General features: G+C 40.2%; 1 protein-coding gene and 1 pseudogene across 19 annotated transcripts in view; one reads left to right on the top strand and one right to left on the bottom strand.

Moving 5' to 3' along the window:
• Atad2b (ATPase family AAA domain containing 2B) overlaps positions 1–23,806 on the bottom strand; it is a 168,161-nt gene that overhangs the window by 126,040 nt on the left and 18,315 nt on the right. For all 19 annotated transcript variants that reach the window (XR_015453239.1, XR_015453238.1, XM_087216627.1 and 16 more), the window contains one exon: positions 29–180. Coding sequence is in view for 9 of the 19 variants with exons in the window: in XM_087216621.1 (XP_087072747.1) it covers positions 29–180 (152 nt within the window). In the remaining 10 variants the exon portion in view is untranslated. The remainder of the gene's footprint in view (positions 1–28; positions 181–23,806) is intronic.
• Positions 10,543–12,388, top strand: LOC106008873 (ubiquitin carboxyl-terminal hydrolase 39 pseudogene; annotated as a pseudogene).

Here is a 23,806-nt window from a genome sequence, read left to right as displayed (position 1 = left end):
AAAAAATGAATGAGTTCTCCCTTCTCACCTGGCCTGTCCAGCTGATATGTTCCATTCCTCTCGCTGGCCAGTACTTCGTGATTTTGATTTGTCTTTGCAAACAGAATCTGGTTGTTTCAAAGTGCGTTTGGCTGGAGGAGATACATGGCTGTCACTTAAGCTACCATCAACTTCTGCTTTCTGAAAGACATTAAAAACAAATTATTATTTCTATTAACACGAATAAAACTCTTAATTTTCTTGGATAATCAAGAATACTTTTGGGAGGACTGGGGATTTAGCTCAGTGGTACCACTGCCTGCCTTGCAAGCGCAAAGTCCTGAGTTCAATTCCCAGTACCAAAAAAAAAAAAAAAGAATACTTTTGGGAAATACAAATCAAAACTGCATTGAGATTCCCTTTTACCCAGTCAGAACAGATATTATCGAGAATACAAAAAACATTAAATTCTGCTAAGATACAGGGCAAAAGGAACCCTTCTACACAGCTAGTGGGAATGTAAATCACTATAGAAGTTTCTCAACTAAAATAGAGTTACCATTTGATTCAGTTATATCACTCCTTAGTATATTCCCAAAGGAATCAAAGTCAGCATACTACAGGAATACATCCACACCCATATTTACTGGGGCACAATACACACAGGCCAAGGTATGGAACCCGCCTGGTACCCAACAGATGAATGGATAAAGAAAATGTGATACACACACACATACACACACATGTGCGAGTGCACACATACACAGTACAGAAAAGTGGATGGAATTAGACATCATTTGGAGTAAAATAAGCCAGACTCAGAAACACAAATGTTGCAGGGTTTTCCTAATATACGGAATTTTTTCAAGATGACAAGAAAGTAAAAGCAAAGCCTGCCATGGTGGCACATGCCTGTAATCCCAGCACTCTAAAATGTTGAGGCAGGAGGATCTAAACTTCAAGTTCAGCCTGGGCCACTTAGTGACTTAGCAAAGCCCTATCTCAAAATAAGAAAAGGGGGCTGGGAAATGTAGCTCAGTGCAAAGACCATAGGTCAGTGACGGCAAAGCTTTTAGAGCTTTCAGGGATAACAAAGAGCCGGCTGCAGCACATGTGCCACAGGTTCACCACCACTGCCCAGGTTCAATCCCCAGTACTACAAAAAAATTTTAATGAAAAGTGAAAGTGAGAGTATTAGATAAGAGGAAAGGAAAGAAAGAAGAGAGGAATCTAAGTGATTAAAGTATGTTATGTGCATGTACAAATCTACTGAAATAAAATTCATTAATATATGTAGCTAATATGCACGAATAAAAACTGTGGAGGAAAAAAACTATTTTTTCAACCAGCATTTACTGAATCATACCACAAATACAGAACAATGTAATCATCTGTAAACACAGAAATAAAGAAATACAAAAATTATAATGAAAAAAGTATGTTTAGTTTCTTGTTTTTCCTTCAAAAAAGTTTCAAGAAAAGGTGTATGACTGTTTGGAGTACATATAATCTTTCTATGATAATTACTCTGGTATACACCTCCCAAAATAAGGATACTTTACATTACAACCATACTTTAACACAAAGCCAATCCATTATATTCAAACTTTACCAGTGTCTCAACAATGTCTCTCAGGTCCAAGATCCTATTTAGACTAGATTTAGCTATCAGACCCCCTGTGTTTCAACATGGAAAAGTACTTCAGTCTCTTCCTGTATTTCCTTCATGGCTCTGCCCTTAAGACCTTCCATTTTCTAGAACAACTCCTCAATCTGGGTCTAGCTCATGTCCCTCCAATCAGATTTAGGCCACACACTTTTGAAAAGCTTTATGAAAAATGATGCTGGCCATACGACATCCACTCTTCCCTGCCACCACTGGGGAAATGTGTGGTTAAACACGATTACCTGGTCAAACTGGTGCCTGCTGGGCTTCTCCGATGTAAAATCACTTGTTCCTTCTTATTTCACTAGATATTAAGCCAATAATTCACCAGTATTCTCTCCTGAACAAACCTCCACACCACAATGTTAGCAATGACTATTTGCCATTACCAAGCACTACTACGACGTGACTAATTCTGGCATTCCTTCTATATTTTTAGTCTCTATCACTTTTTATTTTTTGTGGGGGTTTTTGGTACCAGGGATCGAACTCAGGACCTCATGCTTGCCAGGAAGACAGTGTATATTACTTTTTTTTTTTTTTTTCAGTTTTTTGAGACAGGGTCTTGCTGTATAGTCCATGCAGGGATTACAGGCATGCACCATCATGCCCAGCATTCATATTACTTTAAAGAAGAGCTCTCACTTTCCTCTCATCAATTATTCATTTATGTTCCTACAAGCAGTAGGCATGGTGACACACACCTATAATCTCAGCACTTGGGAGGCTGAGTCAGGAGGATTGCTCTGAGTTCGAGGCCAGCCTGGGCTACACAGTGAATTCAAGGCCAGCCTAAACTATATACTGAGATCCTGTCTCAAAAAAGCAAACCAAAATACAACAACAAAAACCACATATAAATAGTTATTAGGGACTAGGGATGTATTTCAGTGGTACAGCATATGTTTAGTATCCTCAAGACCCTGGGTTCAATCACCAAAAAAACAAAAACAAAAAAGCAAGGATTTACTAACAATCCAAAGAAGTATGTATAATATATGATTAAAGTATCCAAGTATATTCTGTAGAAATAACATTCACTTGGTGAAGACTTTTTGCCAAAAAGACTAATTTCTAGTTTTGTGCTTTAATACAATTTACTATGATCTAGTTTTAAAGCTGCAAGACCACACACTGGTACTAAAAGACAAAAAAAGAAAAGCAATTAGAAATTCAAACACAAGAATGTCTATAATTAAGGATGACAAACACGTTAACGTGCAAATACACTAGCACTTACTAGGTTAAGTACCCCTGAAGCACTAGTCAGCTACTCATACACTAGCCTTAGTATGGGGAGACAACTTGAGAGGCAACTCAACAATATACATCATATACTTCATCAGCAATACACCGACTATAAACAATGAATACTTTTTAAAAGGACAATTCCCCAGACCCTTGTCTTCTGCAGTACTACTCTTTAACAGAGTAAAAATACTGAAGCTCAGAGATATATTAACTACAGTACCTAGATCAGTAATGGCAAACATTTTAGAGACAAGTGCCCAAACTGCAACCCAAAACCCACTTATTTATCGCGAAGTGCCGACACTGTAAATAAACCTGAATACTGAGGTTTTAGTTTGGAAAAAAATAACTCATACATTAACATCTTTAGTCTTAAAAGAAAAACACAGTAACGTAGCTTTCAATGATACAGACCACTCTGTACTGAAAGGTCAAAGTCTGCATGTGGTGTGCTTTGTGTGCAGCTATCTGATGCTTAGCTGCTGTGGTGACGCTGGGGGGCTTGGCTCGTGTGGCAACAGAGGGCTCTGTGTACCCACTGCGGCACGCGTGGCATGGGTCTGCCATCCCTGCCCTAGACGGAGGTCAGATGGCCAACAGGTGACTGATAGGAAAATGTTTTTCCTTTCCAATACAGTACGGTGCTCCTTATACTATACCAGTGGTGGTAAACTTTTTAGAGCTCCTAATAATACAAACAGCTGGCTGTGCCACACACACCAAGTTCACCACCACAGTACTGTGCTGGCTCCAACAGTCCATCCTACAGCATGTGTGGCCTCCCAGGGTTTGTGCTTCAACACCACCTGACTCAACTCCTCATGCAAGGCGTTCTTTATTTGGTACATGGTCTGCATCTCAGCAACACAGGGTCATCTGTCTGGGAGCTCTTCAGAGATGCAGAACCTCAAGCTCTGCTCCCAAACTTACTGAATCAGAAACCACTGTAACAAGATCCCCAGGCAATCTGTGTGCATGTCAGTTTAAAAAGCATATATACAACATATCTTCAAAACTTAGTCACCGAGAAAGCAACATCATGTGTTCTAAAGTATATTTGTCACTACACAAATACCTGTAAATTAGGTTACCTACCTACAAACTGTTTTACTTATCTATTTTGTGAGTGTGTGTGTGTGTTTGTGTGTGTGTGTATTAATGGGGACTGAACCCAGGGCCTCCACACTGAGCTACACCCCCAGCCCTTTTTTTATTTTTCAATTTAGGACAGGATCTTTCTAAGTCACTAAATTGCCCAGGCTAGGCTTGAACTTGTAATCCTCCTGTCTCAGCCTCCCAGAGTGTTAGGTTTATAAGCATATGCTACCATGCCTGGCTTACTATTCGTGGGACTTAATCCAGGGCCTTGTGCCTGCTGGGCAGGTGTTATACCAATGAGCCATGCCTCTGCCCAGGCCAGCATATTTCTTCTAATCAGATCTAACTGCTTATCATTTAAGACCCATTTCTTTCTTGAAACTGTCCTGAAGAATCTAACTTATATTAGTATTTTTCTCTGCTAGCTCTAATATTTACCCATTATTATTTCACAATCTTATTTGATCAAGCTTATCTTTTTTCATGCTGCATTTGCAGGTACTAAAATTTCTCAAACTTTTTTTTTTTTTTTTTTGGAGACAGAGTCTTTCCATGTAGTTCAGACCAGCCTTGAACTCACTATGTAGCCCAGGCTGGCCTTGAACTCGAGGTGATACTCCTGCCTCAGCCTCACCAGTGCTGGGATTATAGGCATGCACCACCATGCCCAGCCCAAACATATTTTGGCAACAAGTTCTATGTACAATAGAATTAAACATATATACACTCACTGTTATGGCTCTTGTCTAGACGTTCCCCCAAAGCCTCATGTGGTCATAAATGGGACTTTTCGGAGGTGGCTGGATCTAAAGTATGTGATGACGGGATTAAATGTGTGATGCTGGAATCAAGGGTGTGTGATTACTAAACTAGTCCACTGACTGGTTTGGCATAGTTCTGGATGTGGATAATGGGAAGGCTCACCCTGGGTGCGAGTGCTACCTGCCCTACAGAATATAAAGGGCAGAAAGAGGGCTGCTGCTGTCACTTGCTGGGTGCTGCTTAGCTACTTTGCTATTTTGCTGCCTTCTGCCCGTCATGAACTATTTCTCCTCTGCAATCCCCCTCTGCCATGCCATCCTGCTTTAGAGCCAGCCACTATGAACTGAAACCTCTACAAACTGTGTGCTACATAAACCTTTCCTTGTTTAGCTTTGAGTATTGGGTATTTTGTCTCAATAGTGAGAAAAGTAACTAACACAAACACACAGAATAAATAATCTGAGTACATAATTCCTTGAATATCAATTTAACTGAGTTTGTATATTTATTGGCCATTCTCATTTTAGCGACTTTTTTCAGTTCCATTCAGAATTATCTCAAACTCATACTACCTGAGTCAGAAATCACATCATGATTCTAGAAATATAACCTGCTGAACCAGAATCTCTGGATAGAGAACAACTTTAATGAAGGCCTCTAAATGATGCTTAGTACACAAAAGTTGGAAGACCTCGGGCAAATTACATGGGTTGTGTAAAATGCAAGGCACACCATCCTAACTACACTGCACTAGTGTATTATGTCTCTCACCATGAGAGCATTTTAATCTCCACCTAGCTCCATGACACAGTCCTCAGAATAAATAAAATTCAAAGGTTCCATCTTTCCCAAGAAATTTGGAGATTTAGGTGAAGGAAACAACCATGAAGTAAGCAGGTACAAAATAATTACTTCAGCCCCATTTAATTAACTGCAAGCTTTAGGAAACCTTTTATCCACAAACCTGATACTAACGATTCACCTGTAATAGGACAGTTGTAATGCTGAACATTTTCATCTTCAAAGCAGTCTACTACCTAATTAAAACTAACCCTTTAAGGGAAGGCATTACTAGTTTCATGACAAAGATACTTCAGAGAGATTATGCAATCTACCCACAGCCACTTAGCAATCTGTGTCAGAGTGATTAGAATTCACAAGAAGGAAAGTTATCTTAGACTATGGAAATAAATTTCTGTAACAAACTTTTTCTTTTTTTTTTTTTTGTGGTACCGGGGATCAAACTCGGGACCTTGCGCTTGAGAGGCAGGTACGGCACCACGGAACCAAATCCCCAACCCTGATTTGGTTTTTTGAGACAGAGTCTTGCTATATAACCCAGGCTTGCATCAAACTTCCAGTGATCCTCCTGGCTCCACCTCCCAAGTACTGGAATTACAGGTATGTGGCACCACACCTGGATTAAACTTCAACCTCTAAAATAAGTTTTTTCAGCTTGCAAACATCATTTTTCCTCATGTCTTACAGTTTCTTAGAACCACATTCATTAGCTAAAACAAATTCTGCCACAAAGCTTATAATCAGGCCTAAAAAACTTGAATATAATGAAACAGATGAATTTATGTTGCTCTGGTTTTAATCTAAAGGGAGGAAGAATGAGTCTAAGTATAGCATTTGAGATTCAGGGGAGAATCAAGACGACTGAGTGGTGAGTAGCAGCAAAATCCAGCCTTTCTGAGATCCAGAATCTAGACAATGGAAAATAACAACTTAGGGAGGAAAAAAAGAGAAGTAGATTGCTAGGAATTGGGAAGGAACTGACAGGAAAATTAAAAGGTACAGAGAAGTTTGAGAGACAGAACACAGCACAGAAAAGGAAATAAAACAGCCTGGACTCTCTGCCAGGCTCCCAGCTCATGGATCTATGCAGAAGCAAGGTGAGCACCAGGGCTCCAGGGAGGAACGATTCTGGCAGACTGGGCCAGTGACACAGACTCCAGGGGGAGCCTAGCAGCTGTCGTGATCTGCAGGGACAGCAAGGGGTTTCACTCCTAGGGAACTCTGTTCACATGCCAGGCAACACTGAAATGGAGATCCCAGCTCAGACACTAACCACACTGGCAGAGACTGCTTGTTCAGGCACCATTCCAGGAAGGGTGTGACTGAATCTAGGGCTCAGAACAACTGGGGATGGCTTTACTTCAGGGTCCCCAGTGTTACCATCCCAGTGTCTAGGTCAGGGCCACGAGAGAGCTGCTGACAGGGAGCAGACTGGACACACTGAGGGGTTGAGCTTTGGCCAGGAAAGATACATGCCCTGTGCCCTGCGGTGGGAGTCCAGGCCTGGCTTGAGTTGCACTGGGTCTAAAAGTAGTGGGCATTTACTTGAGCCGTAGCCTTACTGCCTGCAACCACACGGATCTAGGATCTGACTGCCTTCCTTATCTACAGGAGTGAGCAGAGACATGCCTCAGTATGGACAGTGCCACAACCTGGGGTAAACACAAGGGCCTCTATAGTGGGGGTTACTTCACAAACTCACAGGCAAAAAGGCTAGGCAGAGAAAACCGTGAAATGACAGATTCCAAAACTGTAGATTCAGGAACAGAAACACTCATTCAAAAACAGACTGAGAGGGCCAGGGATTTAGCTCAGTGGTTCCACCAACTGCCTCACAAGCACAAGGTCGTGAGTTCGATCCCTGGTACAAAAAAAAAAAAAGGCTGAGAAAAAAATTTTGTCTGTTTTTGGACTTTCTTTTTTTTTTCCTTTCCTCTTTCTTCTTCACTAGCTCCTTGGGGTCTGGGGAATTTTCCATTGTACTTCTTTTTGTGGTTTTCTTTTGCCTCTTTTTTCTTCTTTTTCCCTTCTCTTTTCCTTTTCATTAGTTTCTTTTAATTTTTCCTTATCTTAGACTCTATATTATTTTTTTCTTATGCTTTTTTTAAATCTTTTATCTCATTTTTTTTTCTGTTACCCTTATCTAACTCTATAAATATCCTTCTACTTTTTTTTTTTTTTTTGGTTTTTTGAAACAGGGTCTCGCTTTTTTTTTTTTTTTGGTACCAGGGATTGAACTCAGGTCCTTGCATTTGTGCAGCAGGCGCCAAAACCACTGAGCTTAACCCCCAGCTCGGCAGGGTCTCACTTTGTAGTTCAGATTGACCCTGAACTCACTATGTATCTCAGGCTGACTTCGAACTCACAGCAATCGTCCTGCCTCTGCATCCAGAGCCCTGGGTGGCATGTGCCACCATGCCCGGCCCTCCTTCTACTCTTTTAACAGGATCCTTTCTCTCACTTCTCGCTCCTCCTTTGCCTTTCTCATTGTTCAACTCTCTGAAATTTTTCCTCCTGCATTCTACTGTTTCCAACCCTCTATGTATGCTTAATAGTATAACCATTAACCTTTATTAATCTATAGAGAGTTAACTCTATTATTACTGTTGAATTCCTTTTATCATTAGTGGAAGTAGAACTGTTCCATTTAGAATGTATTTGCTAAATGTCAGTAGTATCTGGGCTGTCTTAGCGGTTATTCCATAAATGTGGATTTCTTGCCAGGTGTGGTGGCACACACCTGTAATCCCAGCACTCGTAAGGCTGAGCCAGGAGGAGTTGCTGAGAGTTCCAGGCCAGTCTGAACTATATAGCAAGACCCTGTCTCAAAACAAAAACGAAAAAAGGATCAGGGAGCTTACACAAGACACTAATGAAAAGCTAGCTGAGCTAAACAAAAAATAACAAAATATGAATGACCAATTTAGGAAAGAATTAGTCCATGAAAAGGCTCCAAACAGAAATATGAGACTAAAAATTATATTGAAAATATGGGCAGCAGAAGTGACCAATGTGAGGACAGAATATCAGAATTATAAGATAGGGATGTTTTCAAAGACCAATTACTCAGAAACCTTAAAAACAAGAGTCGGGTCTTGAGTTTGATCCCTGGTACCAAAAAAAAAAAAAAGAGTTGGACATGGTAACGCACACCTGTAGTCCCAGCACTCTGAAGACTGTGAGTTCATAGCCAGCCTGGACCACAAAGTGAGATCCTGTCTCAAAAAAAAAAAGAGAGAGAGAGAGTGCATGAAAAAAGAGTCCAATTGGTACTAGATGATGCTATTGTAGATAGATAAGTTAATTAGATATCTTGTAGGCAGTTAAGACAGGGGTGGCACTTAAGGAGCCAATATGGACGACAATCAAGACACATTCACTGGAGGGTGAAGACCAGCACTGTAAAAGAAGAGAAACTACTATACCAGTGTGCTTCCCCTAGGGATGAATAGCAGTGATTGATATTCTAAACAGGTATCAATCACCTGAGTGGGGGACCGAAATCTTAGCCACCTCTTCTAGAAAAGATCCCTCACATACCCCTTATAGAAAATCCTTGCTTGGTCCTTGTATACTTGCTACATTTGATCCCCATTTAATTAGTATTACCTAAGCAACTATACCTGTCATAATCTTATTGGTTGATCATAGGTTTGTCCCACCTTGTGATTTCCCACTGGATCAGTATCACCTAAGCGGCTGTACTTGTAATCTTACTAGTTGACTGTAATTTTGTCCCACCTTGAACCTGCCTCACCTCATGGCTTTGTCCCATAAAACACCTTTGAGAAGCAGGGTGGGCAGGTAATCCACTTTCCAGTTCCCCTTCTCTTTTAGACAGAAGCTATCTTTCTCTCAATATATTTTCCTATTCTTAATCCTCCTTATTCCTAGAATTCATTCTTCAATTTTAGAGCACATGAACTTGCCATTTCAGATATCTAGCAGGTTTGGGAGTTACATCTATTTTCCCTATATCAATGCAAAGACTAATCTGAGATTAATTGGAATAAGTGAAAAATCAGAATTCAGCAAAAAGGGCATTAAAAAAAAACCTATTTACAGGGCCAAGATTTAGCTCAGTGGTGCCATGCCTGCCTGGCAAGCACAAGATCCTGAATTCAATTCCAGGTACCAAAGGAAAAAAAAAAAACTTGTCTATAGATATAATAGCAGGACACTTGCCAAATACAGGGAAAGAATTAAATGTACAAATAAGTGAGGCATATAGAACCTGAAACAGCCACAATCAAAAGAGAACCTCTCCACATCACTTTACAGTCAAAACACCATAAATCCAACACAGGGACAGAATCTTAAAAGTTGCTAGAGAAAAGCAACAAAGCACTTACAAAGGTAAACCTGTTAGAATTACTGCAAATTTCCCAACACAAACCTTAAAGGCCAAGAGAGCCTGGAGGAAAGTGTTTCAAGCCCTAAAAGATAACAACTCCCAATCCAGACTTCTATAGCCTCAAATTTTTCCTTCAATATTGATGGAGAAATTAGGTATTTCCGTGACAAAGAGCACCTCAAGAAATCCAGGACCACCAAACTAGCACTCCAAAACCTTCTCAAGGATATACTAGAAAAAGGCAATGAAACCAAAAATTCCCAAAAATATCTAACAAAATAAAAATGCCAGGCAGCGTGGGCAGTTAAGCAGAAAGGAGGGGTAAAAAAAAAAAGAGAGAATGAATCAGCAATAGGAAAATAAACCAATAATACAGATAAGTCAGTACCTTTCAGTAACATCTCTCAATGTGAACGGTTTCAATTCCCCAATCAAAATACACAGGTTGGGGCTGGGGATTTAGCTCAGTGGCACCGCGCTTGCCTCGCAAGCACAAGGTCCTGAGTTCGATCCCCAGTACCAAAAAACAATACACAGGTTGGCAGAATGGAGGAAGCAACAAAACTCAACGATAATTCAGTATATAGGAAACACATTTAATTCAAAAAGAAATTCACAGATTAAAAATCAAATGAGAGGTCGCGTAAAGCGGGAGCGAGAACGGAAGCAGGAGCCTGATCCGGCAAGCTCACGGGGCAGCCCGGTGCGCGTGAAAAGGCAGGTCGAGCCGGCAAGCGCTCGCGATGCCTCGGCACCCCCAGTTCCAGCGGTGCGGGTGAAGCTGGAACGCAGGCCAACGAGGACGTGGAGCCCGAGCGGGAGCAAAGAATGGCCATGTGCATTCTGAGGACAGGAGGAGCCGCCACTGGCCATACCTAGATACCATTAACAGGAGTGTGCTGGATTTTGACTTTGAGAAACTGTGCTCTGCCTCCCTCTCGCGTATCAATGCACATGCCTGTCTGGTGTGTGGCAAGTACTCTCAAGGCCGGGGTTTGAAATTCATGCCTACATTCACAGCGTCCAATTTAGCCACCACGTCTTCCTCAACCTCCCTCCACACCCTCAAGTTTTACTACCTTACAGACAACTATGAGCTTCGATTCCTCACTGGAGGACATCACGTACGTGCTGAAGCCTACTTTCACAAAGCAGCGGACTGCAAACCTGGACAAGCAGGCCAAACTGTCCCAGGCATATGATGGTACCACTTACCTACCGGGTACCGTGGGACTGAATAACATAAAGGCCAACGACTATGCCAATGCTGTCCTTCAGGGATGCTCCTCCTCTTCGAAACTACTTCCTGGAAGAAGATAATTATAAGACCATCAAGCGCCCCCCAGGGGATATCATGTTCTTGCTGGTGCAGCGTTTTGGAGAGCTGATGATAAAGCTGTGGAACCCTCGAAATTTGAAGGCACACGTCTCTCCCCATGAGAGGCTTCAGGCTGTTGTTCTTTGCAGCAAAAAGACTTTTCAGATCACCAAACAAGGGGACAGAACTGACTTCTTGTCTTGGTTTCTGAATGCCCTACACTCCGCTCTGGGGACACAAAGAAGAAAAAGAAGACTATTGTGACTGGTGCTTTCCAGGGGTCTATGAGGATCTTCACTAAAACCTTCCCCATCCTGATCTGCCAGCAGAAGAAAAGGAGCAGCTAAATAAAAAAAAAAGGAGCAGCTGCCCCATCATGACAAGTGCCAGGAGACAATGGTGGAGTTCACATTTATGTACCTGACGCTGGACCTCCCGACTGCCCTGCCCTACGAGGACGAAAAGGAGCAGCTCGTCATCCCCCAGGCCACTCTCCAACATCCTGGCCAAGTCCAGCAGCATCACTGAGAAGGAGTGGAAGACTTGCAAGGAGAACTTTCTGAAGCGCTTCCAGCTCACCAAGCGGCCTCCATACCTCATCTTTTGAATCACGAGATTCACTAAGAACAACTTTGTGGTGAGACTCCAGCAACTGTCAACTTCCCTATTAGAAATGTGGATCTGAGGGCCGGGGATTTAGCTCAGTGGTTCTGGCACCTGCCTAGAAAGCGGAAGGTCCTGAGTTCGATCCCTGGTACCAAAAGAAAAAAAAAAAAATGTGGATCGGAGAGAATACTTGTCTGAAGAAGTACACGCAGTCCACAGGAACACCACCTACGACCTTATGGCCAACAGCGTGCAAGACAGCAAGCCCTCAGGGGGATCCTACCGGATCCACATCTCCATCAGGGGACTGGCAAATGGCATGAACTACAAGACCTCCAGGTGACGGACATCCTGCCCCAGATGATCACACTGTTGGAGGCTTACATTCATATTTGGAAAAGGAGGGATAATGATGACGTCAACCAGCAGGAGGCTTGAAGGGTGAGGAGAGTGAATAAGAATACTGAAGCTGTCGCTGAATGCAGACTGACTACAGATTCCCTAGGCCAGTCTAGTTTTTATGGGTTCTGCCTACACCAGAGCACCAGAGAGGCCAAGCTGCCCAGGATGTCCCTGCGCTGTCCCCAGCTGTTTTTTGAATCAGGTTACTGTAAATTGATGTTCCTTTCTCCTTCCTGTCTATCTCCCTTTTTGCTTCAGCGGACAGAACTTTTTTACAGATGGATGTAATTTATTTCTGAGTAGAATGGAGTCTCTGAAGGACAGATAATGTCCCACAGACATCAAGCCTTAGGATTCTGGGAATAAGAGCGTGAAGACAGTAACATAAGTCATCTTTTGTACGTAGATGATTTCCCTTCATTTCCTTATGTGTTTTTGGAATAGATTAAACATTCTCCTGTTTAAAAAAAAAAAAAAAAATCAAAGGATAGATGGCCACTGTGTTCACTCCTGCATGGCAGTTCAACCTCACTCTGCGGGATGCACTTCTTTTTCAAGTTTTATGTGGCCCAAACTCAGTCTGCAGAGCCTATTTCTTCTCCTATCGTCAGTAAAACTTTGCTACCATTAAAAAATAAAAACTGGGCCAGGGATTTAGCTCAGTGGTTCCACTGCCTGCCTCGCAAGCACAAGGACCCGAGTTCAATACCCAGTACCAAAAAAATAAAAAAAATTTTTTAAAAATCATCCAGGGATTTAGCTCAGTGGTTCTGCCGCCTACCTTGCAAGTGCAAGGTCCCGAGTTCGATCCCCAGTACCAAATAAATACATATCAAAGGATAGAAAACAATATTCCATGCAACAGGAACCCAGAAAAAGCAGAAGTATCTATTTTAATTTTAGACAAAAGATGCCAGTTGTAGTGGCACACACTTGTAATATCAGCACTCAGGAGGCTGAGGCTGGAGGACTATCGAGTTTAGACAAAGTGAACGTGAAGCCAAAACTGATCAAAAGATGCAAAGATGGTCAGAACATTTAAAGGAACAATTCAACAGGAAGAGTAAACATTTGCACACTCCATAAAACCAACACTACTGAACATAAAAAACCAGATAAACACCAACATAATTATAATGAGGGATCTCAAAACCCCACTGTCCCAAATAATTCAACTACACAAAAAAAAAATTTCTTTAAACACACACAAAGAAATACCAGAGTTGAACCAAACCGACAAACTGGCTGATGGGTATCTACAGCATTCCACCACAGAATATACATTCTCACAGCACACAGTTCTTTCTCCAAAATAGACCATATGCTAGCCCATAAAGCAAGCTTAATTGCAAAAGAGTTAAAATTATAACACGTGCATTATCAGATCACAGTGCAATGAAACAAAAAAATCAATAGCAAGAGAAACCACAGAAATTATACAAACGCATGGAATCTAAACAATATTATCTTAAATAATCAATGGGTCACAGAAAAACTTAAGACAGTTAATAAAAATCAGACCATAATGCCAATAAACAAACCAGAACCTATGGGACACAATGAAAATAGTCCTAAGGAGGAGTCTTATAATAGCCCTGAATGTCCACATCAGAAAAAAAGAGTGATCTCAAACAAGTAAGCTAGTGGAGATACCTTGAGGTCCTAGAAAAACAAGAATAATCTAAATCCAAAGTTATTACAAGGAAGAAAGTTATAAAGATCTGAGCAGAAATTAATGAAATTGAGCTTAACAAACAATTCAAAGAATCAGTGAATCATAGAGCTGGTTCTTTGAAAGAATTAAATGGGGGGGGGGGCAGGCAGAGATTTAGCTCAGTGGCGCAACGCCTGCCTTGAAAGCTCAAGGTCCTGAGTTCAATCCCTGGTACCAAAAAAAACAAAGACAAACCCCTAGCCAATCTTTTTTTTTTTTTTTTTGGTACCTGAGATCGAACTCGGGTCCTTGTGCTTGCGAAGCAGGCGGCGGAACCACTGAACTAAATCTCCAGCCCAAAGAATTGCTCCTGGGTGGGAGGCAAATTTCACCCTCTTCATGTAAAGTTTGTTGGACCAAGCAATTGCTAAACTGAACCTGCAACAGGACTGGTTACTTAGGTGTCTCTGTCACTTTGTTTTGTTTTGGTTTTCTTTGGTACCGGGGATCAAACTCAGTCGGGTCCTTGTGCTTGCACAGCAGGCGGCGAAACCACTGAGCTCCCCTAGCCAATCTTACAAAAAAAAAAAGAAAGAAAGAAAAAAAACCCAAATAAATGCAATTAGAAATGGAAAAGTTGAAATCACAACGGATGTTGCCAAAATCCAGATCATTAATAACTACTTTGAGAACTTGCACTCTAATAAAATGGAGAACTCAGAAGAAATGGATGGCTTCCTAGATACATATGAATTATCAAAAGTGAATCATGAAAATCCTGAATAATCCAGTATCAGGTACTAAAATTGAATTTAAAAAACTACCAACTAAAAAAAGCTCAGGTCACAATGGATTCACTATTGAATTCTACAAGAACTGTAGAGGAGATCTAATGCCAACACTCCTCAAACCCTAATGAAATTTAAAGAGAAAGAGTGCTCCCAAAATCATTCCTGGAAGCTAGCATGACCCTGATTCCAAAACCAAAGAAAAAAAACAACCAAAAGAGAACCACAGGTCAATCACATTAATGAACATAGCCTCAAAAGTCCTGAACAGGCCAGGCCTGACGTCCCACACCTGTTATCCCAGCACTCAGGATATAAACAAAATCAAAAAACAAAAGCCACATGATCATCTCAATTGATGCGGAAAAGGCCTTTGATAAACTCCAACATTCATGATAAAAAAAACAGCAAAGGGCCAGGGATTTAGCTCAGTGGTGCCACCGCCTGCCTCGCAAGCGCAAGGACCCAAGTTCGATCCCCGGTACCAAAAAAAAACCAGCAAGGTACAGGAATGGAAATAGACAAGTGGATCAATGGAACAGAATACAGAATGCAGAAACAGCTCCAGGCACATTCACCTATCTGATCTTTGGCCAAAAGTACACATACCCTGGAGAAAAGATAGTATCTTTAACAAATGGTGCTCAGAAAACTCCCTATGCACCTGCAGAAAACTGAATCTAGACCCTTATTTCTCACAGTGGACTCAACTAAAATCAAAATGGTTCAAAGATCCAAATGTTAAAATAGGAACAATCTGCTGGAAGATAAAGTAATTTAAAACCTTTGAAGACATAGGCAAAGGCAAGGACTTTCTGAACAGAACACCAACTGCAAAAGAAATAACATAAACAGACTAGTCATGGTGGCATATACCTGCAATCTCAGCATTCAGAAGGCTGGGCAGAAGGATCTCTGCAAGTTGGGAGGCTAGCCTGGGCTAAATATTGAGTTCAAGGCCAGCCTACATTACAAAATGAGACCTTCTCCTAAAACACAAAACAGATGGGACTTTCTGGAAGTTGGAAGAATGGTGAACAGAAGAGAAACAAGCTCTGTAAGATTTGGTGTCCAGATACTGGAATATAGCAATGTAAGGAAGATAAAAAAGGAAAGAAATGGGTCCCCAGGACCCAGCAAAGACCTGAAGCAAGAACTGAAGCCCACAGGGAGAGTGAAGAGTAAGACCTCAATGCTGAAGAAGATGGCAAATGATCTTTCTCCATGAGCCCTCACTCACTATACAGGTATAAGGGCAGCTCAAACCTGCAAACATCTGGTGACTACTGGCAAACCCAGAGGCCTCCATGGAGAAACACACCTGTGGAATGAAGAAGCAGATGCAGCAAACTGGAGTGACCAATGAATTATTTGGGCTCAGATGTCCCCCAAGAGAGGGCGATTAGCAGTAGTCATTTCAGAGAGAGGCCATTTGAGCTCAGAACTCAGAGCTGCTGCAGGCTAGATCCATTGAGTGGCTCTGCAAAAAGTCAAGGGGCTGAGTTCAAGCTGGCAGGAGGCACATAGAGTATTGCAGGCTCAACAAATCAGGTTCCAGCCTCACAGCTGGAAACCAGCTTGAACTTCAATGGAACTACAGGTGTGGGCTTGCTGGGATTATCCACTATCCCACTGTAAACCTACAGCTGGCTTGCTGGGATTAATCAACACATATCTGGGCTCTGTCAGCCCACTCTACCAGTGACTACAGAGATACGCCCTGAAGTAGACATGTTTTTTTCTTCTCTTCTTTTTCGTTTTGTTTTTTCTTGATTGTTCCTCTTTTTATGTGGGTGTGAACAATGTTTCTAGTTTTCCTGTTGTTCTATTTTGTTCTTGTTTTTATTTCTTCCTTTGCTCTTTCTCTGTCATCAGTTTCCCAAAGTTCAAGTAACCATTTTTGTCTTCCAGCTTGCTTCTAATCTTTTCCTCTTCTTATATTTCTCTATTTTTTTCCTCAACCACTTTTAAATTTTCTCCCCTGAGGGTAAAATTGCCATATTGAGGGCATATTTACTGTCTACAATTTTCTAGTTTGTTTTAGATTTTGTTACATAACCATAAAAATAGTTGATACAGTTAAAGGTGCCAAATTAATAGTTACCACAGTTTGTCATTTTCTAGGCTATGTTTGATGCTACTGTTATTACTGATTGTACTACTTTAGCCAAGGTGACATAAGCATTCTAATCAGTTGTTCTTCCTGGTATACCAAGACTGAGAATGCCTGAGGGTCATAAAAAATACTACAGGCCAGTCCCTAGGACAAAAAGGCAGCAACTTCTCCTCCCCAATAAATTGAAGAGGTAGGATCTTGCAACAAACTCAAAATCCAAGAACCAGCTACACCTGGAAGACATCTCTGAGAAGTAATCATTTCCTAAATGTTCTAAATACTAGCAATAAAGCTACCTGTAATAAGTAATTTACAAGCATCAACCCAGGAATTAAAGTAAAAAAAAAAATGAGAAGACACTTAACCAAGATTCAACCCCAGACATCCAGCTCACCAAAGACAAGCCCAGAGGTTAATGAGATGGAACAATCTGAAAGCCACACACCTGGAATCTCTGGAATCACTTCCATGGTAACCTCAGAAGTAATACAGTAGATGAATGAGGCTCTAGAAAAAAATCAAATCAGAAATAATCCCTCATATAACTACAGAGATGGTGACCATAATGTAAGACTTGGTTACTGACTCTAAAGCAGATACAGATTTTTTAAAACTAGAGTTTAGAAAAATGATGGAAACCATGAATGCCCAACATAGGAAAGAAATGGAATCCATGAAACAGATTCAAACACATATCTAGGAGATTAAAAATTTCACTGAAGGGCCGGGGATTTAGCTCAGTGGTTCCGCAGCCTGCCTTGTAAGCGCAAGGACTCGAGTTCAATCCCCAGTACCAAAAAAAAAAAAAAAATTTTCATTGAAAACTTTGCACAGCAGAGTGGCTAATGTGAAGACAGAGTATCAGATCTAGAAGACAGGACTGAAGTTAGTGACCATGAAAAGAATGGCAAGGGACCATGGAAAATCAATCTAACAGCTACTAGATGATACAAACAAGAATAACATAAAATTGATCAGTCAATGAAAAAGCAGGAGATAGTGCAAACAACAAAACTTCCCAAGCATGGAAAAAGAATTTGACATACAGATAAGTGAGCCATTTAACAACTCCAATTAGCCATTAAAAAAAAATCTACTCTAAGGCATGTAACAGTCAAGATTCCAGAAACTGAACAAAAGAACAGAATGTTAAAAACTGTTAGAGAAAAGAAACAAATCACCTATAAAGGAAAGCCCATCAGAATCACAGCAGACTTCTCAACACAAACCCTCAAGTCAAGAAGAGCATGGAGTGAAACATTTCAAGCTTTAAAAGAAAACAACCTCCAATCCAGATTGATGAACCCCACAAAACTATCTTTCAAAACCAATGGAGAAGATATTTCTATGACAAAGAATACCTGAAGAAATTCATGACCACCACAAATCAGCACTCCAAAATGTTCTCAAAGACATTCTAGAAAGAGATAATAAAGACTAAAACTCCATGAACCCCGACAGAATGAATCCATGAGGAAAGGCAAGTAATTAAACAGAGGGGAAAGAAAGGGAACCATCAACAGGAAGATAACATGACAAGGATGTCAATACATACCAGTTATAACCATCAATGCAAATAGACTCAATTCACCAATCAAAAGAAACAGACTGACAGAATGGATCAAGAAGCAAGATCCAACAATATGCTGCATACAGGAAACACATTTTACTCAAAAAGAAATTCACAGACAAAGTCAAAGGATGGAAAACAATATTCCATGCAACAAGAACCTGGAAAAAAGCAGGGGTAGCTACTTTATTTGCAAACAAAGTAGATTTCAAGCCAAGACTGATTAAGAGAGACAAAGAAGGTCATTATATTCTTGTAAAGGGAACAATCCAAGAGGAAGAGATAATAATCATAAATATATATGCACCAAATATCACCACACTCAATTACATAAAACAAATATTAACAGACATGAAAAATCAAATAAGCACTAATACAATTGTAATGGGGGACACTTCAATACCCACTGTCACAAATAGACCAACTAGACAAAAAGGTTAATGAAGAAATATCAGAACTGAACCAAACTTTTGAACAAATGGACTTAGTAGGAATCTACTGAATGTCCCACCCCACAATATCAGAATACACATTCTTCTGAGCTTCACATGGGACATTCTCCAAAACAAACCATATCATAGCTCATAAAATTTGCTTAAGTAAATGCAAAAGAAGTGAAATTATCCCATGCATATTATCAGACCATAGTGCAATGAAACTGGAAATCAATGGCAAAAGAAACCACAAAAAATTCATAAACTCATGAAAATTAAATAACACCCTCCTGGGCAACCAACGGGGTCACAGATGAAATTAGAGAAGTAGACAGTTTCTACAATTAAATGCCAATACAATACCCTGGAACTTATGGGGACAAAACGAAAGCAGTCCTACAAGGGAAATTTATGGCAGTGAATTCTCATATCAGAAAAACAGAGCTCAAATAACCTAATGTTGAACCTCAAGCTTCTAGGAAAAGAAGACCAAGTCAAGCCCAAAGCTCATATGAAGGAGGAAATTATAAACATCAAAGCACAAATTAGAGACTAAAAGAACAATACAAAGAATCAATGAGTCAAAGAGTTGGTTCTTTGAAAGATGAAATAAAATTTACAAACCCTTAGTCAAAAAAAAGGGGAAAGACTCACATCCATGCAATTAGGAATGAAAAGGGTAAGAGCCAGGGATTTAGCTCAGTACTTCAACCGCCTGCCTCGCAAGCACAAGGTCCCGAGTACAATCCCCGGTGCGGGGGGGGGGGGGGGGGGGGATGAAACGGATGAAATCACAACAGATCCTGCAGAAATGCAGAAGATCATCAATACCTACTTCGAGAACTAGTATTCTAATAAGATGGAAAACACAGAAGAAATGGACAGATTCCAGTATACATATGAATTACCAAAGCCAAATCAAGATATAAAAATTCTAAATAAACCAATATTAGTCAATGAAATTGAAGATATAATTAAAAACCTACCAACAAAGAAAGTCCAGGCCCTGAGAGATTCACTGCTCAATTCTATAAGAAATTTAGAGAAGATCTGAATCCCGCTACTTCTCAAACTCTTTAATGAAATTGAAAGGGAAGCAAGACTCTCAAATTCATTTCTGGAAGCAAGCATTAGACACTAAAACCAGAGAAGGATCCAACCAAAAAAGAAAACTACAGGCCAATCTCCCTAATGAACATAAATGCAAAAATCCTCAATAAGATACCGGCAAACAATGCAGCAAATCATCAAGATCATTCAACATCATCAAGTAGAATTCATCCCAGAAATCCAGTGTTCAACATATGCAAATCAATAAATGTAATATATTAACAGAGCCAAGGACAAAAACCATATGATCATCTCAACAGATGCAGAAAAAGCATTTGACAAAGTCTAACTACCATTCATGATAAAAACTCTACAGAAAATTAAGAGTAGATTGTCTTTATCTCAATCTGATAAAAGCCATCTATGACAAACCAACAGCCAACATCATACTAAATGGAAAAAAACTGAAAGCTTTCACTCTAAAATCAGGACTAAGACAAGGATGTCCACTGTTACCACTCTTGTTCAATATAGTTCTGGAAACATTAGCCACAGCAATTGACAAGAGAAAGAAATAAAAGGAATAAGGATAGGAAAGGATGAAGTTAAATTATCATTATTTGCAGATGACATGATACTCTACATAGAAGACCCCCAAAGACTTCTAGATTTGATAAATTCAGTAGTGTAGCTGGACACAAAATCAACACTCAAAACTCAATAGTCTCTCTGTAAAAATAACAAACTCACTGAGAGAAATTAGAGAAACAACACCTTTCACAATAGCATCCAAAAATATGAAATACCTAGGAATCAATCTAACAAAAGAAGTAAAAGACCTCTACATTGAAAATTACAGTACTCTGCAAAAGGAGATCGAAGAGGATATCAGCAAATGGAAAGGTATCCCTAGTGCTTGAAAAGGAAGAACCAATATAGTGATAATGATCATAATTCCAAAGTTGCTAAACAGATTTAATGCAATCCCAATGAAAATTTCAACAGCATATCTCACAGAATTAGAAAAAACAATCCTAAAATTCATTTGGAACCAGAAGAGACCTAGAATAGCCAAAGCAATTCTGAGCAACAAAGGCAAGGCAGGGGGCATCACAATCCCTGACTTGAAATTATACTACAAAAGCTACTGTGATTTAAAACAACAAAACAAAAGAAAAACAGTATGGTACTGGCAAAAGAACAGACTAAAAGATGCAGAAACAACTCCAAACAGATTCAGCCACCTTATCTTAGATAAAGGAGCCAGACACATTCACTGGAAGACAGACAGCCTTTTTAATAAATGGTGCTGGAGGGTCAGGGATTTAGCTCAGTAGTTTTGCCGCCTGCTGCACAAGTGCAAGGACCCGAGTTCGATCCCCGGTACCAAATAAATAAATAAACGGTGTTGGAAAAACTGGCTTTCCAATGCCAAAGACTGAAGCTAGGCCCAAATCTTTTACCATACACTACACTAAAATTGAAATGGCTCAAAGGTCTAAATATTAAAAGAGAAACACTAAATCGGCTGGAAGACATAGGAGTAGGCAAAGACTTCATGAACAAAACCCAGACCACACAGGAAAAACTACAAAGAATCAACAACTGGGACCTCATCTTACTAAAAAGCTTTTTGCACAGTAAGAGAAACCACCAACACAGTGAAGAGACAACCCACAGCGTGGAAAAAAATTTTTACCAGCTATTCAGGTAAAAGAATATTATCTAGAATATATAAAGAACTCAAAAAATCAGACCTCCCCCCACCAAGTTTAAAGACCCAATCCAAAAATGGGCATCTGACATGAATAGACAACTCTGAGCTGAAAAAGTAGAAACAGCAAATAAATATGTGAAAAAAATGTTCAACATCACTGGTCAATCAAGAGATCCAAATTAAAACAATGCTGAGATTCCTTCTCACTCTAGAAACAGTGGCTATCATCAGAAAATCAACCAATAACAAATGTACGGGGAAGGTGGAGGATGACCAACCAATAACAAGCGCTGGCAGGGCTGTGGGGAAAAAGGAACCCTTCTCCACTGCTGGTGGGAGTGTAGACTGCTACAACCACTGTGGAAATCAGTATGGAGATTCGTGAAAAAAATAAAACTAGGGGTTCTATCTGACCTAGCTATTCTCCTTCTGGATATCATCCCAAAAGAATTAAAAGCATCATACCACAGTGATATATGCACACTCATGTTTACAGTGGCAGTCTGTAATAGCTAAATTTTGCAAAGAGCCCAAATGCCCATCAACGGACAAATGGATAAAGTAGTGTTTTTTTATATGCAATGGAGCACTACTCTGCCATAAAGAAGGATGAGCTTCTGACATTTATAGAAAAATGGATACACCTTGAGACCATACTCTTAAGTAAAATAAATCAGACCCACATACTGAAATAGCACATTGTTTCTCTGCTGTGAGAAACCAAAAGTGTAAATAAGGGCCAAAAGCTATGACAGATATTGTGAAGTAGGAAGAAAGTGTTCAAATGGGAAGGGGAATAAGGGAGGGGAGCAAGAAAAGGAAGGAAGGGACTAAAAAAAACGAAAAATAGAAGAAAATTGGAAACAAAGCTTTTGTATATAAGGAGGGGAAGATGCATTGAAGGGAGGGTAGGAGAATGGGGGAAAAAAAGAAGCAAGATATATCAAGTACAGGTACAAATTCTCTATGATGAATGTGATTATAATGTATATCTAAATGTATGAATTTTTTAAATAAATAAATAAGACCCTGGGATGTAGCTTAGCAGTGCAACACCTGCCTAGCAAGCATGAAGCCCTGAGTTCAATTCCTGATACCAAAAAAGAAAAGAAGACCAAAAATAAATAAATAAAACAAAATAGTAACATAAGTGATCATCAAATGGAGTAATATCAAAATAAAAAGTTTCTGTATAGCAAAGGAAACAACAGAATGAAGAGATAATCTACAGAATGGGGAAAATGTTTTGCCAGGTATTCCTCAAACAGGAGGACTAATATCTAGAATATGTGAAGAACTCAAAGCCAAATCAGATCCCCCAGAATATAAGACCCAATCAAAAATGGCAACTGATCTAGGCACGCCTATAATCCCAGCACTCAGGAGGCTGAGACAGGAGGATCTCTGAGAGTTCCAGGCCAGCCTGGGCTACATAGTGAGTTCAAGCCCAGCCTAAACTACAAACTGAGACCCTGTCTCAAAAACCAAAAAACTGGGCAACTGAAATGAATAGATTATTTCTCAAAAGAAAAAATACAAATGGCCAATCAATGCATGGGAAAATGCTCAACATTGCTGATCATTAGAGAAACACAGCACTGATAGCCAGGCATAGTGGTGCACGCCTATAATCTCACCACTGGGGAAGCTGAGGCAAGAGGATCAGGAGTTCAAGGCCAGCCTGGGCTACATGGTGAGTTCAAGGTTTTTGAGACAGGGTCCACTATATAGTTGGGGCTGGCCTCAAACTCCTGCTTTAGGTGTGTGCCACCAGGCCAGCTTTATCATTTCTTATAACAGGGTAGTTTCTGTGCAAAGCTGGGAGGAAATTACTAGGTGAAGAACGGAGTTCGTGAAGACAAACTACAGGTAACGTTTGCAGAGCCACTCTTTATAGGATGAATCAAATTAGGAAAGAAATACAAGTCAGGCATGTGCACACCTATGATGCCAATACTCTGGGAGGATGCAGAAAGAGGACAGCAAGTTCAAGCTCAGCCTGGGCAATTTAGCAAGACACTGTCTCAAATTTTTTTTTAAAAAAAAAATTTAAATTCTGGTAAAGTAGTTCAGTGTGAAGGCCCTGGATTCACTTTCCAATACTACAAAATAATAGAGAGAGAAGGAAAAGAGAGAGAGAGTGGCATAGAGAGACACACAGATATAAACAGAGACAGAGAAAGAGAGTTTAACAAAGTAGAAGAAAAGATTTTCTTTTTTAAAATAGTAAGACAATCTGA

Source organism: Heterocephalus glaber, unplaced genomic scaffold (genome assembly GCF_053883595.1).
Source record: "Heterocephalus glaber isolate CG9 unplaced genomic scaffold, H.glaber_assembly_v1.0 deba00001457, whole genome shotgun sequence".
In the NCBI taxonomy this organism is placed as follows: domain Eukaryota; kingdom Metazoa; phylum Chordata; class Mammalia; order Rodentia; family Bathyergidae; genus Heterocephalus; species Heterocephalus glaber.
Note: the sequence above shows the minus strand (reverse complement) of the source record. Positions and strands in the feature narration are given on the sequence as shown.